This window comes from Pseudonaja textilis, chromosome 2 (genome assembly GCF_049901715.1).
Source record: "Pseudonaja textilis isolate UNSWEBS1 chromosome 2, rPseTex1.2, whole genome shotgun sequence".
Taxonomy (NCBI): Eukaryota; Metazoa; Chordata; class Lepidosauria; order Squamata; family Elapidae; genus Pseudonaja; species Pseudonaja textilis.
In genome coordinates, this window is record NC_141991.1 from 86938688 (window position 1) to 86957068 (window position 18381).

The window sequence follows — 18381 nt, forward strand, 5'->3', positions numbered from 1 at the left end:
TTCTAACATTTGTATTACTTTGATAAGTTTTATTAGTAGGACTTTACTCCCTTATTCCTTAATAGAATAAACTCCTGTTCAATGAGGAATTTTCTCAGCATAAGATGCCTTCCTCCATCGGTCCATTAAAAAAATTCATAATTCATGTTCATATGCATTCCTCATGAAAATATGGCTTACTTTAGAAATTGCCTTCAAAAGCACTTTTAAAAAACTTTCTGGTCAAAGTGTCTATGGAGATTATCAGTCATACAGGTTATGGTTGTCTCAAAGGTGCTTTTTCAAGAGGCAACCGGACTTTCTAGTTTTTCTTTGAAGAAGTTTTGCTTCTCATCCAAGAAGCTTCTTCAGCTCTGACTCAACGGTGGGGAAGGGAAGAATTTATATTCCTTGCAGACAGCTGATCATTTGCATTCTTTTTAGAGAGTCGTTGAGGCCACTTGGAAGTTTTTCTATGTTCTCAGAGTCACCTGAGTATAACTATTGTTCAGATTCTATGCCCTGGATTAAGCATGAACTGATCATTTGTTCTTTGTTGTTTGAAATCCACGTGAGCACTAATAGAGCTAGTCCTTGACTTACAACAGTTTGTTTAGGGATTGTTCAAAGTTACAACATCACCGAAAGAGTGATTTATGGTCATTTTTCACTTACAAACGTTACAGCAGTCCCAAGGTCACATGACCAAGATTCAGATGCTTGGCAACTGACTCACATTTATGATGGTTGCATGTCCTGGGGTCATGTGATCGCCTTTTGTGTCCTTCTGACAAACAAAGTCAAGGGGGGGAAGCCAGTTTCACTTAACAACCATATTACCAATTTAACAAGTGCAGTGATTTACTTAACAACAGTGGCAAGAAAAGTTGTAAAATTGGGCAAAACTCGCTTAACAAATGTCTCAGTTAGCAACAGAAATTTTGGGCTCTTGTGGTTGTAAGTCAAGGTCTACCTGTACAGGAGATGGGCTTTCTATGCCAAAGTCTGACATGACTTTTGAATGGAAAAGCACTTGAGTGTGAAAGCTTATGAAGAAGGAGCCCCTAACAAGCCAGTCTCCTCTGCCAAAAATAACAAACTAAATGACCTCAATCTTCACAAGAACTTGCTATGAGCCAAAAAATCCATATAGGGACTCCCTTGGAAGTACTCTCTTGGTACTTAAGTATTTAGTGTATTTCCCCTCTCTGAACATTATCTTGAATATTTTATGTGGACTCAAAGCCCCACCAAAACCTATAATACGAAACCATTTGGGGCTAATCTGAAAGAATCTTGATCTACTCCCACCTTCTTCAGTTTGCATCGAAAATTCATCCTGGGCACCATCCTGGACTTCTAGGCACGTTGCGGGAACCCATCCTTGTTCATCCAATGTACTTACAAACCACCAGCCTAAACATAAAGAAAAGAAGGGTTAAGTGGAGAGTCGCAATCTATTCTAGAGAGGATTATGCAACACACTCCATCATGGAATGTTCCATCCCAATCCTATACCAATTGTGGATCACATCAGTCTGTGGTCTGGCTTCCAGTTAAGAAGATGAGAGGCATGCTGAGGTCCCTTGAAATTAGGCGATCAATACTGCACTATCGTAAGACTTTTCTCCTTTCAAACAAAATACGTTAATGTAGTGAAAATAAAGGTAGGCACTTCAAAGGTAGGCTGACATGCTGGGTGCTTCATTTCACTTTCCCCCTACTTTTAATTGTACCACTTGATTTCAAATCTACTAAAGGAGGTTTCATCTGTCTCTTCAGAATGCAAAGTGCAAGATTGTTGTCTTAGGAAATATTGCCACGTTTGATGCTGAAACAGTGAATAACTTCCATGAGAACAAACAAAAAATGTGGAGAATCTAAGTCTATTGGTAGTCCTCAATGTACATCCATTTGTTTATCAACTGTTCAAAGTTACATCACTTAAAAAAATGTCTTAAGACCTATCCTCAGACCACAGTCCCATGAACAAAATTCAGGCACTTTGGCAACCAGCATGTATCTATGACAGCTGCAGCATCCCACGGTCATGTGATCACCATTTGCAACTTCCCTAGTCAATTTCCCACAAGCGAAGTCTATGAGGGAAGCTGGATTTGCTTAATGATTGCATGACTGACTTAACAACTGCAGGGATTCACTAAACAACTGTTGCAAAAAAGTTCATAAAATTGGGTCTGGCTCCCTTAACAAATGACTTGCTTAGCAACTGAAATTCTTGCTCTTATTGTGATCATAAGAGCCATGGGGCACAGTGGTTAAAATTCAGGATTGCTAGCTAATTCTGCCATCTGCCAGCAGTTCGATTCTGAGCGGCTCAAGGTTGACTCAGCCTTCCATCCTTCCGAGGTGGGTAAAATGAGGGCCCAGATTGTTGAGGGCAAGGTGCTGACTCTGTAAACCTCTTAGAGAGGGCTATAAAGCACTGTGAAGCAGAATATAAGTCTAAGTGCTATTGCTATCATAAGTAGAAGGCTATCTATTTTTCCATAGCTTTTCACTGAACTGAGAAAGAATGCTGAGAGAGCATTATGAACTGTTGCAAATAGATCATTTTATTTCTGTAGATTTTCCTTTATTTCTTTATGCTTGGATAATAACTCCAGTTTAATTCATATAGCAAACCATTTATTGTGTTCTTCCTATGTGAATTCATAATTCAAACTCTGTTCAGAGTGGATATTTAAATGACTGAGTGAAAAACTTGGAAGTCATTTCAGTTTTGCTTAGCAATAAAGCAATACAAGATTAGTAATTTACATAAAAGCTATTAAAATAGAGAGTAGTAAGTTTTGTTACAGGATTTTTTGCCAGCAAAATAATGTATTCAAAGTTTCCCTATGTTAAAATGCAAATCCAAAATAACTTTTGGACCCCATTCTTTATTTCACTTAAACAGGCAAAACAAATATTACTGTTTATTTTTTCTGAAAGTCAAAGTACATCCAAATCCAGACACAGATGCATGAAGTTGCTGAATTAATTATGATTATTCTAGAGGAAGCATTTAACACAAATAAACAATAAAAGCTGGGGAGGCACTCTGTGTATGAACTATTTTTATTTAACTAATATGGAAATTCCAAAATGGAAAGCTGGGTTCTAGATAGCATGTCCCCAAATTTAGAAATTTAGACAAGGGATTTGTGAAATGGAGTTAGGACAAAATCTTACTAGTTTGCTTTCAACACATGAAATCTATTATGCAGGCCATCCCTTTGCCTAAATATATCCTCATTAGAACACATTAGGCAAAGTATATTAGGAAGTTATAAGAAACAAGAGATCCTTTTTAACAAATCGTTTTTTCTGGACTCCTCTATATCCCAGATGATTAACCCTTACCAGATTCATTCTTCTCAATTATATCAACAACTTGGCCAGCACACAAACTAATTTCAGAGCTCTCTTGCTTCTGGTAATCAGCCACCACCACATATTGTTCCAGGACCATGGGATCAGCAGATGACAAATCTCCAGCTATATTGTAGGAAACAAGACAGCATACTTGGTCACTGAAGTAATATCTTGAAAAAATAGTTATTTTCCTCTTTTTTTTTTTTTGGCTTAGAAAACTTGCATCTTAGAATCCAGTATGGATTATATAAAGTACATGAGGCAAGACAACAATTGAAATTTGTGAGTAAACCTTTCTAACGGAATGGCCAGGTTTTCAGTTGCAGAATTAATTCCTGGGTTGGCCAGGATGGTAAAATGAACAAAAGCAATGGCATTAACTTATATATTTTAGTTCAATTGGATTATAGTAGACATCTCTTTTGGTTTTTGAGATTTCTGAATGCCACGTAGCTTCGGTTATAATTACAGTATGGAGAAGTTGTGTGCTAAGGTTTGATGATACTTCCCACTTATTTGGGTACAGCACAATTTTTTTCCCCCTGACCTTCAGGAACACCCTCAAGTTTTGGTGATTTAATGGTCGGCGGCAGGGGTGGGCTTCAAAAATTTTAGCAACGGGTTCTCTGCCTGGTTGCTGGGTGGGCGTGGCCATGGTGAGCATGGCCTAGTCAGCCTCCTGCACCATGGCAGGGGATGTTTTTGCCCTCTCCAGGCTCCGGAGGCTTTCCTTGAGCTTTCAGGAGGCAAAAATGGCCTCCCTAGGCTCCAGAGGGACTCTGGATGCCGGAAACAGGCCCATTTCCAGCCTTCCCGAACTTCCGGGAGGCCTGTTTTTCACCCTTCCTCCACGTATGCCCTGCACTTACCTGTGTCCAAAATGGGCCACATAGGGACTCCTGGGAGAGGTGGGACGGGATGGGAGAAGCCAGCCAGGAGTGAGACTTGGAGGTTCTCCAAATTGCACAGAATCTTAGCTAGAGGCTCCCCCAAACCCCTCTGAATCCCCACCAACCCACCCCTGGTTGGAAGTATGTTCATCAGTCAGTACATTATTAATCAACAATGACTAAATAAATAAAACCAGAACAAAAACAAAAATTAGAGAACCAGATTGAGACATTAACTCTGACTCATATCGTACTGTAAATGGATAGACCCAGGATAAGCAGGAAAGATGAAAGATTTTTTTTTTTAAACTTAAAAGCAGAACTTTGATTTCTGAAATCCATCGACTCAAAGGTTTGACTTCCATTGACTCAAAGGTTTGCTAGATTAATTGGAGTACAAATTAGGCTGGGAAGAAATCAATTAAAATGCCCAAAGTCATTAAGCGTATTAGCTAAAATGAAGAATTTATCAAAGTGAGTTTAAAAACAGAAGGATTTTTCAAATGTAATAACAGGGTATTTCCAATGTAGTTAAACTTATTTGGATACCTCATTTTCAACAGAAAAATCTGTATTAACTGGAGGGGCCTTATACTGGGTTTATGTATGATAAATACAACTATTTGATTTCATTTCCTGTGGTCAGTCCATCTGGCCCAGCAACAGCAGCATATCTGTACTTCCGGAGGATGTGGTTTAAAGCCACAAGCTCCACAGCCCTTTAAAATGAAGCTAGTTTTTTCCAATTAAGCACATAGCTTAGAACTTAGAATAACAGATTTGGAAGAGATCTTGGCGGTCTTTTGGTCTAATCCCCTATTTGAGCAGGAGATCCTATACCATTCCAAACAAATAGCTATCCTCTATCTTTTAAAAAACTTCCAGTGAAGACTGCTTAAGTGTTGGATCTTAATTCTAGGTTGGATCTCTCTGATAATCTTCCATCTATTACTTCTTATCCTGCCCTCAGGTGCTTTGCAGAATAGATGGATCTCCTCTTCTCTGTGATAGCCCCTCAAATATTGGAAGGCCATGTCACTCTAGTCCTTCTCTTTGTTAGACTAGACCACACCTAATAAAGAATACGATGAAAAGCTCCTCCTTTACACACCAAATTATCACCCTAATTGCCATCTGTGGGAAGACCCAGAAGATAATGTAACCAAAACCCCATAAGGCCTAGAAAACATTATTCAGCCTATTCATATAAAGAAGGAAGCTTTCAATAGTGCATACAGGAAAAAAAAAATCCAGGATCCGGAAATTCAGAACCACTAGGGGGCAGCAGAGTTACCAGAAAAAAGCTTTGCCTTTTTCAACCTGAGATGAGAAAAGTGAACTGAGCTACATCACTAAGAGAATATTGTACAAGTATTTTTCTTGTCAAATAGGATCTTTATACTCAGTTTTCTCCAGCAAGAAATTCACATGAAATAAAGCACAAGTCTATGTGATCAGAGATTCCTTGACAGCCCAATCCTATGCACAATGTTAAGTCCAATTTTCAGCTAGGTTTTATTCCCAGATGAGGGTATTACTGTATGTGTGACAATAATTTTAAAGTTAACGCTTGCCCTATTACAAAGGCATACATTGAATATTTGGTTTCTTTTAGAAGTATATTTACTACCTATTTAATATTAAATATGCTTAACTTTAGCAATAAGTAGTCATTGCTTTAAGAGGAAGGAAATACCCTTTAATCAGACTATTCTTGAACAGGGATGTCAAACTTGCGGCCTGCAGGCTGAGTGGATCACGTGCTGGCCACGCCCACCCCCGTTTTACCAAAGGGGGAAAAATTGTGATACATCACATGACAACGTGGCGCCGTGAATTTGACATCTGTGTTCTTGAGGAATAGGTGTATTTATTTATTAAATTTATATGCTGCCTATCTCACTGTTGCAGTGACTTTGGATGGCTTGCAAAATGATACAAAGGTAAAAAAAAGAAAATATGAAATGGTTAAAGTAAAAAGATGAAACGAGAAACTAAAAACCAAGAGAACAGAGAACGTAAGGGTGGGGATTCTTCTCTCTACCCCATCTGCTAGTCCCGGCATAGATTGCCTCATGGGGGCCCGAGCCAGCCAATAGAGTCTGGCTCTTCTGGAAGGCCAGGAATGTGGAGACTACAGCAGAAGGCTCTTTTCCTGGATCCTGCCAACTAAACTTATTTGGCAGATGGGATACGAAGTAGGCCTTTTCTGCTAAAGCAAGTGGGACAGGCCAACCCTGGTTTGTTGGTTAGAAATAATTTCTATGCCTATTTTTAAACCATGCATACTAGGCGTCCCAGACTATATAATATGTCGATTCCTCTTTAACTTTTAATTTTAGAGTCAGCCTGTCCATTTCTGCACAGTCTAATATTTTCTTTATGACTGCTCCCTCTGATGGTATATTTCCCTGTTTCCAAGATTGTGCATATGAGATCCTAGCAGCAGTTAATATATGCAGCATAATATATCTGTTGTGATTAAGTAAAGAATAGGAAATCATATATATATTGAATGTAGAATAAATAGAAATATATGAAGAAAATATGTGATATAAATTAGAAATAAGAATAAGGAAAAGAAAATGCAATTGTAGTGTAATAAGATAGTATGTACAGAAATAAGATAAGGAAATGTAAATTGTGTCTTGACATTGATATAATTGTGTATATAATTTTATTTTATGTTTTTAAACCTTTGAAAACTGAATAAAGTTTATTTTTTTAAAAAGAAATAATTTCTACGTAAGTCTCTTAAAATTTTGCCGCTGTTTGCATATTGTGCTTGGCCTTTCTAGTGACTATATCATCCGCAGCACTTCTGTACCGATATAACATTGATGAAGACAGATTTTAACTTACATTGATAAAATCTGTGTGTATTTATGAAGGTGGAATACATTATTCCTGGGGAAACAGCTTGGGACTGAGGGGGACTTATGCAGATAACTTCTTCCAGTAAAGAAGAAGTATGAATGCTGCTTCCCCCTCAGTGAGAGCATCGCCACATACAATTTCTAAGAGGATTATATAAGTGAAATGAAGACATACAGGAATGAGCTCTCGTTAAAGTGTAGTATTGCACTCAAGGGTGACTCGTCCTTCCATCCTTCCGAGGTCAGTAAAATGAGGACCCAGATTGTTAGGGATAATACACAAAACAATGCTTTTACATTGTAAACTACCTAGAGTGTGATGTAAAGTACTATGGAGCAGTATATAAATCTAAAAGCTATTGTCAATACTTTGCTATAGAAAACTATGTAAGTTTAAGGTCTTTGCAAATTTCAGTGTTCACGATGGTCAGGGACTGATCTAAATTACTATTCCAAGAAAAGAAACAGTTTTTGTGCAAATAAGAAAAAGTAATAAAGGAAACAAAAACAAGCCAGATTCTCCAACTGAGGCAATAAATTGGCCTTGAATCGGATCTATGCAAAGCACATAAATACTATGAAGAAAATTTATCGGAGACACCATGATGAAACCAGCAAGAAAAGACAAGAATATTTTGTAGGAAGAATAGCCTAATTGTACAGTATAGGCAGACTATCGGTGCCAACTTATGACTGCACCACTCTAACTTGTGCATGACTGCGTGATCGGTCCTGGCAAGATCTACTGTTAAATCCATCTTCCCAGGAACATAAATGTAGGATTTGAAAACAAGAGATCATTTCTCTTACTTGCTTCTCAGTATATTCTTAGATGTATTCCAGATATGACTGAGAGTCCTGTTGGTTGGAAATTGTCCAACACGGCTGGATATCACCAAGATGGAAGCTACGAGATTCTAATATCATGGATCTATGATATTCCAGGCGAGCAGGGCAGAGGCATAGTTGCTTCTAATTACAGTATCCTGTCTCTGAAAGATTAATGCCACAAAGGCACAAGTCTAATGTCCAGAACATTGATGACTGGAGAGTCCATCTCCTGCCTGTTGCTAACTGCCCCTCTGGTTTGACTAAAGAATGAGGTCAGTAGAAGGCAAACAACTGCAGGAAAAGAGAAGAAAGTCTTTTTCCTGTCCCTATATAATTACTCACAGTATCCTGGGGCTATTTGCAGCTTTAACATGCAGCTTTGGCACCTCCAAACTGCCTATTACAGCCATCATCACAACTGCAGTAAACAGCATGGAGTGGAAAAAGCTCGAGTTTATTTTCAGCAGCTTTTTCTTCTTCCCAGGACAATAATTCCCAAACACTAGACAGTAAGTATATTTGGGGGGGATGGCCTTTTTCTGGGATAAGTGTGAGATTCTTAAATTGACCTACTATTTTTGGCTCCTCAGAAGCAGCAATATGAGTCAGGATTGGCTGCAGTGGTTACTAAATTTAATCAAAGAGTTAGATAGAAAACAACATTTTCTACAAATGTATGGGTTAGATAAAAGTTATTTTGTGGAAGATGTGTTAAACTGAGCTCCAAAGTCCAAGACTAATGTAGAAGTATTAGACATGAAGAAGATATATAAATCTGACATTTAAAAAAATCCCACCATTGGTTGCAAGAACAAAGGCTCAACACAGCATGGCAAGTTAAAATAAAGAACCACAACGTTAGAAAATGAATCTGACACAGTCATTGATAACTTATTTCAGGGAATAATAAATATACAGAAGAGATACTACCAGAGAGAAAAAATAAACTAGTTCTCAATTTACATTCTTTAATTACATTATTATTACATTCTTTAATCACATGCATGAAATTAAATGATATAATTTAGACATAGCACAAAGGTTGAGATAATTTTGGGCTTTTGTGTCAAGCTGTGATTTCCCAAACACTGTCAAATAAAACATGTTTTGGAAACCAAATGAACGTTTAGGAAAACTGTGACTTGCCATAAAACCTTATGAAGGAATTCTCCTTATTATGAAGTTTATTGACTTCAGTGTATTGAGGCATATTATTTAAAGAAATGGCCATTCTTCTACATACCCAAACATTTGCCATTGTTTCACATGAGTTTTGGACAACAGGTCTGTTCAAGAATACATTGTTTTTATTTCATTTATTTTTATGTGTTAAGAAAGTTTATATGGCTTCCCAACTACTCATGATGACTCCAGGTGGTTTACAGATATAAATGTATGTTTATATAACTCTTATTTATGAACATTATTGGGAAAAAGAACTGACACCACCATTAAGTGCTGGAGAAGGCTTCAATGACACATTTCTAAAGGCAAGATTTTAAATGACTTATTTCTAGAAATAAGATTTTAAATACTTTTTAATTATTGATGGACAAAACTAAATCATTAGCCAAATGGATACTGACAGATAAAAAGCTCAGGAACTGAGACCTAACATTCCTTTCAAAGACAACAATTTTTATACTATTTGGGAGTAATTTTTGATTACATTAAAGGATTTTCACTTCATTAAGTTTTTAGTATTTGCAAGCAGCTACTTTATATACCTAATTGGTTATAGCATATTAGGCTATACATTTTTAACATGTTGTAATAATTGATTTAAATTAATTTTTGATGTCTCCTGAAAATAGATAATCCTTGTCCAATCTAATTTGCATTTCCAACTAACAAGCTAATAGAAATGCTTTAGTTAACATTGTAAATCTTGCTCTGAGGGAAAGCAAAATACCTTCAAAGAACCAATTATTAAACAACTGATAAAAAAGCCTCTTCAAAAATGAGCAAATATAGTCCAGTTTGAACTATAGTTTAAAAATATTAAAATAATTCAAAGTGCTAATTTCTCATCTTCTGGCAATGTTACCATATCTTGATAACAACATATCCATAACAAACATAACAATACAAAGCAAACAATAGATACTAACTCAAGGTTAATCGCACCAAACTTGATTGCAGGAAATACGACTTCAGCAACAGAGTGGTCAATCTCTGGAATACTCTACCCGACTCTGTGGTTTCTTCCCCAAACCCCAAAAACCTTAACCTTAGACTATCTACTATTGACCTCACCCCTTTCCTAAGAGGTCTGCAGGGGGTGTGCATAAGTGTACCAGCGTGCCTACCATCCCTGTCCTATTGTTTCTTTTTTATTCGTATCTATTTCATGTATTCACAACCATGTTTATACTTATACCTGTTATCTTATAAGCAATTGACAAACCAAATAAATAAATAAATAAATCTACTTCAAATCAATTCACAAGCTGTTGCAAATTGGGTTTGACCAGTCAGCCCAATGGCCAATCTTTGTTTAGGGATTATAAGAGGGAATGTGACTCTATTGATTATTCTTGACTTCTCAATAACTTTGATGTCATTGACTATCATAACCTAATCTCTTGGATCACCCAAGAGATCTAAGAAATAAAAAGTGCTGCTCTGTTTCTCTCTCTCATACAGGTTTCACATGGAATTTTCTGGGGACAATCACTCCTTGAAACAGAAGCTATTATATATATACACCCCTCAGTGGGTCTTGCTATCTCCCATTCCTGTCTTTCATTCATGCAGATGAAGCCACTGGAAGATGCCTGCTATCAGTATGTTGATGATATCCAAATATATTTCACTGTAATAGCTGCAACTAATGGCATAGCTCTCTCGAGTGCCTGCCTGCAGTTGGTAATGGGTGGAACAATAAATAAAGTGAATCCAGATAATAAGGAGCTGCTCATTATGAAGTGTCATAAAGCCAGGGAGGTGCTAGATTTCCTTGTTACAAATAGATTGCACGCACCCCTGCCCCCCAAAAGATCACAATTGCACTTTAAGGACATTTCTCATTTGAATATTCTCTATTTTTTCACAAGATGGAAATGGCCTTTTATTAGCTTCAGCTCTACAGTGCCTTCTTGGAAGATAATGGTCTTAGAACTGTAGTGCATGAATTGGAATATCTTCAGGCTTGACTACTGTAATGAAGCTTACATGGATGGGGCTGCCTTAGTTCCTACTTTGGAACTTCCAGTGGGTGAAGAACTCAGCAACCTGGGAGAACTCACTTGTGCTAAAAATCCTGCAATAGCTATCAAGGAATTGAATTGAAATGAATTGAAATTCAAGACAATTTGGGTACAAGTTGCTAGCAAGAATCTCCTTTTACTGGATCCCCCATGCTCTGAATGGTTTTGCCTGCAGCTGCTGTTCATGCTAAATTAGAGCCAAGCCTTTGCAGTAGCCACAGTTCCTGGGAATGTACTTCCTGTTGAGTCAAGAACATCACCCTTTGGTTGCCTTTCCACAGCCATAAGGTAAAGGTTCCCCACACACATACGTGCTGGTCATTTCTGGCTCTCGGGGGCGGTGCTCATCTCTGTTAGAAAGCTGAAGAGCTAGCGCTGTCCGAAGACATCTCCATGGTCAGGTGGCCAGCATGACTAAATGCCAAAGGCACATGGAACACTGTTACCTTCCCACCAAAGTGGTCCTTGTTTTTCTACTTGCATTTTTACATGCTTTTAAACTCTTAGGTTGGCAGAAGCTGGGACAAGTAACGGGAGCTCACTCCGTTATGCAGTGCTAGGATTTCGAACTGCCGAATTGCCAACCTTTCTGATCGACAACCTCAGGGTCTTAGCCATTGAGCGATTGCATCCCTTACTCCACAGCCATAAGAACAGGTTTTTAAATACTTATTTCCTTGTTTAGAATAATTAATAATAATAATAATATACAATTATGAATAATAGATAGGCTTATTCACGTTAAATGCATGTAATTCAATCCTGTGATTAGACATCTGACATTTTCATCATCTGTATGTATGAAAATGAAAGTATAGAAGACTAGATCAGGGGACTGGAGACTAGATTAGGGGGACTGAGGCTAAACATACAATGAACAGTTGCAGGAACTGGGCATGGCTAGTCTAGTGAAGAGAAGGACCAGGGGAGACATGATAGCAGTCTTCCAATATTTGAGGGGCTGCCACAGAGAGGAAGGGGTCAAGCTATTTTCTAAAGCACCTGTAGGCCAGACAAGGAATAATGGATGGAAACTGAACAAGGAGAGATTTAACCTGGAAATAAGGAGAAACTTTCTGACAGTGAGAACAATCAACCAATGGAACAGCTTGCTCTTGGAAGTTGTGGGAGCGCCATCAGTTGAGACTTTCAAGAAGAGACTGCCATTTGTCAGAAATGGTGTAGGGTCTCCCGCTTGGGCAGGGGGTTGGACTAGATGACCTATAAGGTCCCTTCCAACTCTGATTATCCGTTTATCTGTTTAGAAACAAACCATGGTGATTTATCCAAATCCAATTTAACCATACAATTTTTCACCAGATATCCCAAGTTGTTTTCATTCAACACATTATGAAATTTCTTCCCAGATTATCACCAGAGTGCTGAGGCCGCCACCAGCAAAGCAGAACAGTTGCTACATAGTTAGCTGAAAATCAAATAGGTGGGGTTTTATCAACTGTCGTGCAGAATTTTTAAATATTACTTTTTGGTCTCACACTCAACCCAGAAGGAAGCAGTGGTCCTACAAAGCCATGATTGATCAGAATACCCAAGAGAAGCAGTAAATGTTGCCCAGCAGTAAGGAAAGAAAGTTAAGTAGAATGTTTTGCTATTACTACCTCTCGGGAAAGAAGCCGTTTTCTGGATAAATCCTGATGAAAGAACAAAAATGATGGAGAATGGCCATGAGGAAGAATATAAATTCAGAGAAGTGAGAGTATCAGAGAGGTTAACTGTATGTCAGTTTGGATTTTCAAGTTAAGGAAGATATCACCTCTACCAACATAATCAGAGTTATGAATACTAAAGCCAAAACAAACACCATCCATCTAAGAACAAGAGATATGAACTTGGGAAAATCTCACAGAAGAAGCAAGGGGGGAAAAAAAATCTGGAGGATAAAGATAGAAAAATTAGTCAATTATTTTTACTCTTGGAAATCCCACAATCGGTAGATAATTGATTCTATTTCTTCTCATGTAATACTGTAGTTTGGTGAATCAGATTTAGAAAATGTGAAAGGTGAAGTCCCTTAGATTCAGCTCAATTCCTGGTGACTATGTGAATATATGGTGGTTCTTATGGAAAGAACAGAAAAGTAGTGGACCGTTAGCTTTTTTCAGAATTATTTTTAAATTTTCCAATCTAGACCACAAGTCTGGAATATTATGGGGTTTTTCTATCCACATACTTACAGATCCAACCCTGCGTAATAGACATATGCAAAATTAAATATTTTCCTCCTCCTCTGAATTATGTTGATGTGGCAGTTTTTGTGGACTTAAGGATGAGCTTTTTAAAAAAAATCAGCCAAAGGCAACGAACAGTTGCCACCCCCTGTTCAGGAAAGTGAAGACTGTGCTAGCTGTAAGGCTGAGTGTGTATGTCTAACTGATTTCTCTTGGACAGCAGTCTTTCCTCACTCCTGCCCCATGAGACAATTAGAGTTGTAGGAAAAGATCCACTGAAAAGCAGTCCCTGGCCTTGTTTGCAATGGATCTAGCTAACATTTCCCTGTTTGACTAATATATTTAAATGGAGTATATTTAATGGGACAGATTCACTCAATCTTTACGAAATGAAGGTAAATGGTATATGTCTGCAATCTATTCTGCCTTCTTTCTGCTAGGATTCACAACTCAGAGGATATCATTTGTTGTGGAAAGAAAACCTGAAGGAAGAGACAATGCTAAGGGAATAATCACATGTGCATTTCATCAAATATTTGCTGAGCCACCAGGCATCACCAAGTTCCTAAACCAAAACATAAATGTTGGTGTGTTTGAAAAAAATGCAAGTGATTGTTTTGCTTATTAGAGGAAAACCTCAAGGTGAACTTGCAGGGTGAACTTGCTGGCAGAATAGCCCAGTGGGAAAAAGACATCAGTTTGTCTTTGTCATGAAACCAAAGGAGCAAAAGTAATGCAGAATTTAAACTTTTGCTAAACAACAAGAACTACTTTAACTACGTTTTTCTAGAACTACTTTTTAAAACTTCTTTCCATGGTACGCACACTCTCTTCCCTCAGTAAACACTGAGGTGATATCACAAAGAAGTCCACTACAATGTGATGCAAGCAAAAGTAGATCCCCTCAGACATATGGAATATATACTGCTCAACTGGCCTTATAAGTGCCTCACCAAAACACAGAGAAACGCCTGTCAATTGGAATAGGCATGTCCTTTGTTATTTCCAGTAACCCTTAATATTTCCCCTGGTCAAGAGTCTTTGTTTTGTTAGGTATCATTGGATTATATAAATTCTGTTTCAATCACATCTTGTTTAGTACTGTGCTATCTGCTATTTGGTAGGAGATAAAGTTGCAGCTTTTCTCTGAAGAACTTAAGCTGCACTTGAAAATCTAGAAAAAAAGCCAAGGATCTCAAACAGAACATCAGAGTTATTTTAAAAAGGCAGATAAAAGATGAAATCCTCCTCCACTCCCACCCCTTGCCACCTTTTATTTTTGGCATATGCATTTCTGCCTTGCACTAGCTTCCATGCTGAAAGTGGAACAAAATGGGAAAATAAAAAGGTAGAAGGCAAATTCAAATAGCAATTTGGGAAGAATTCATTTAGTTTTTCTTAGAGATGGTTCAAAAAGCATGTAGGTCAGTCAAGCTTTGTAATGTCCAATATATGTGGGCAAATTCAAATACTTTTGTAACCAGTCAAAAAAGTTTGAAAAGAGATAAATATTAAGCAGAAAAGTACAAGTAATGGCCTTACCAGATCTCTTCTTTCCAATTGGTTCACTGAGGAGAAAAAAATTTAAAATCAGTAAGAGTGAAACAGCTTTGTTAATCTGAATCAAAGTGGATTTATTCCAAAAGCCAAGAAATAAAAATTCAGATCTACATAGTAGTCCAGTCACCTGACTGTTTGAATTATAGTATACAGTTCTGCACATTAGTTGCCAACACGATGCTTAAAGATCTTTCATTTTTTCAAAGAGATTCTTTTGATTTTCTTCTGAAACATTCTGACACAAGAACACACACAAATCAGCTATCTCTTTCCTACTTCCTACTCATCTTCTATTGCTTTTCTACAAACATAAAAACAAGAGAAAAAGTAAGGAATGTGTATTTTTCTGGGAGTTGTAGAATGATATACAGAGAATACTTTCTTGGCAAGTTATATGAATTTTAGAGAAATGGCTGATATACGTGTTGACCACAGACCAAAAATGGATAGTGGAGACAGGCCAGAGGAAAAAAGAGAGCCACAAGTCAAAAGTCTATTGTCATATGGCTGTGGTATAGCTTAGTAATTACTGATCTTCCCTTCCAGAAATATTTAGAACTTGAAGTCTCAAAGTTGACTTTTGGAAAATATTATCAAATTTCTGTTTGAGGACAGATAAGTCTATCAGAGATCATACTAATTTACATATTGTCTATCCATTGTGAAAAACAACATGGCAAAAAATGAAGATGTCAGTCCAAATATGCTTCATATATACCAGGGGTGTCAAACTCGACTTCATTGAGAGCCACATCTGGGTTTGACTTCAGGGACCCAGAGTGGGAGTGGCCAGGGTGAGCGTGGCCAGCTTGACATCACTTGTGTCAGGGGCGCCTGTGGTGACTCAAACTCTCTGCCAGAGAAAACAGGTTCCTGCGCTCTGTTTTCCCCCGCAGCAGCTTCCTCTGCAACCCACTACCAGTGAAAATGGAACTCGGGAAGGCCGCCTGCAGCCCTTGTGAACTCTGTTTTTGGCTGCGATGGCCTCCTGAAACCCTCTCCAGTGAAAATGGCGTGTGGCCCTCCCGAGCTCTGTTTTCACTGGCAGAGGCATCGCGGGCTGGTCCTTTGGCTGTTTCCAGGGTAGCCCTGTGGGCCAGATCCAGCCCACAGGCCTTGAGTCTGACACCCCTGATATATACTCTTCTTCTCTGCTTTCCAAGCCACCAAATCCCATTTTCTTGGTGTTTGAGTTCTACAACATTCTAATTGCAATATTTTAGTATGCCTTTTGTTTCTGATTCATTGTACCTTCCAAAGGACTTAATACTGTGACATAGTGACATCAGTTCTTTAGCAGATCAGCACTCAGTAGGCATATATACAAATAAACAAAGGAACTGAAGGCAGAATATTTTTCTTTCCATTTCACATAAACCACAGGCTTGCTGTTCCCATAAAAGCTTCATTAAGATTCTACTGGTCCACCAGCATTAAAAGTGAGTCTAATCTAAGGCTTTGCTTTCTAACTTAAACATTTGACTTTTTCAAACAAATGTTCTAAAATAACATCCAGCTCCACGGAATGCATTTATACCAATACTTTTCACATAGTATATTTTACTTTATAGCTGCTAGGAATGTTTTTTCTTACTTTGGGAACCGCTTCCTCCGGATGTTGAAAATAGATGCTTGTATGCTGACTTTGCATAATTATATCTGCATACCTATGTTTAAAACTGCAGGAGATGAGCCAGTTAAGATGTTAACAGCTGTCTGTCAACAAACAAAGAACAAGACTGTGTGGCCTGGGGACTGGGAACCCTCCCCCCACAATGCTTTTATCAAATATAAAAGAGACAAGCAAGATAATTATGAAAATTATGGATGCACTTCAGGGATTTGGGTATTTTAAGACCTGTCTCAAGGTTGTTTTTTGTGCTTTGTTTCATTTTTGTCTGACGGGGAATGTAGTATATTACTGAATGCTTTCTTCTGTCTGGTTTTCATAAGCAAATAACAAAAGTAGAAAAGTTTTGCCAAAATTGGGGAAACCTTGAAACAAAACCAACATCTCAGTAGGCTACACACACACACACACACACACACACACACACACACACACAATTTGGCCATAACAAAGTGAAGCTCAAAACCAAAACAGGTGCTCTGTTGCTTCATTATTCATTATTTTGGCCAACCTTGGCAAGTGTAACAGGAAACTATCAAACTCATATTGAAAATCCTGGTATCAGGGTTGGGCTTCTAGGAACCTCAGAATGTTTAGAGAACATTTCTCAATGAGAGAAAAGTGATTCTTTTGTGGGATCAGCATCAGTCCTGAACTTGGAACATGCAATCTACAAGAGGTACATCAGGCAAAACTTCTCTTATGAACCCCACTTGGTTTTCTGATACAGTATTAAGAATCAGAAAAAATACGAAATGCAGGAGTAGAACAGACAACTCGCTTTATTCTCTTGTTGAGAATATTTCCTTAACGTTCTGCTGATTTTCTGGATGTGCTCTGAGCCACCAAATAACTAAAGAAATAATCAGAGCACCTGATTATGACATGGAACATGTAAACAAGCTAAATACACTACTAACATGAGCAGCATCCTGCCCACACGATTTTATCTTTCTTGGTGACTTCAATCTACTTCATATTGACTGGACCCTAAATGAATGTACAACTGAACCCATACATGCAACCTTCTACAATGCTGTTGCAAATCTGGGACTGGACAACTAGTAACCAACAACACTAGACTAAACAACTACCTCGATCTCATCTTCTGCAATAGTTCGAATTTAATTTACAGAATACAAACTAAAGAACCCTTTTCCAGCAGTGACCACAATATGATTGACTTTTGTCTCAACATACGCCCACACAAAAATCATCACAATGACTTAATCACCAATTATAACTTCAAAAAAGGCAACTATGATCTTATAGACAATGATCTCTCATCCCTTGATTGGCAATCTTTATTCGCTGGATGCAATACTGTTGAAGATCATTACAACATATTTTTACTTGAAGTCAAAAGAGTCATCAAACTATATGTACCAACAACAACTCCCAAAACAAACAAACAAAAAACAGATTACCCATAACAATAAGGAAACTTCAATCCAAAAAGAGATTACTCTGGCAGAAAAACAAATCTGGTCACATTGCCAATTTCAAAAGCCAATACAAAAATTTATGCCACCAGATAAAGATTGAATGCACCAATTATCACATTAAACAAGAGGAAAATCTTCTATGCACCAATTCCACCTGCACTTTTTACAATTTTGTAAACAACAAACTAAAAGACTGAAGGTCCATCCCACCCCTGATAGGACCTAATGGTAAAGATTGCAACAATGACACCATTAAAGCCAACATCTTTAACACATTCTTCAGCTCAGTATTTGTAAACAGCAATGGATCATGCCCAGTATTTCCTAGCCCGAACCACAGACAACTACAATGATCTAATACATATCGATTTTACAGAAGACAATGTTAAAAAAG

At 37.8% G+C, this 18381-nt stretch overlaps 1 protein-coding gene across 4 annotated transcripts in view; it reads right to left on the reverse strand.

Annotated features, from left to right (window-relative positions):
* The window catches only part of SH3PXD2B (SH3 and PX domains 2B), a 133890-nt gene that overhangs the window by 13070 nt on the left and 102439 nt on the right, over positions 1 to 18381 (reverse strand). For 2 of the 4 annotated variants that reach the window (XM_026696377.2, XM_087924516.1), the window contains exons 6-9: positions 14895 to 14920; positions 12783 to 12815; positions 3346 to 3480; positions 1291 to 1395 (exon numbers count right to left, since the gene is read on the reverse strand). In XM_026696377.2, the coding sequence (XP_026552162.1) occupies positions 1291 to 1395; positions 3346 to 3480; positions 12783 to 12815; positions 14895 to 14920 (299 nt within the window). The remainder of the gene's footprint in view (positions 1 to 1290; positions 1396 to 3345; positions 3481 to 12782; positions 12816 to 14894; positions 14921 to 18381) is intronic. The other 2 variants (XM_026696378.2, XM_087924517.1) reach the window with 1 other exon arrangement.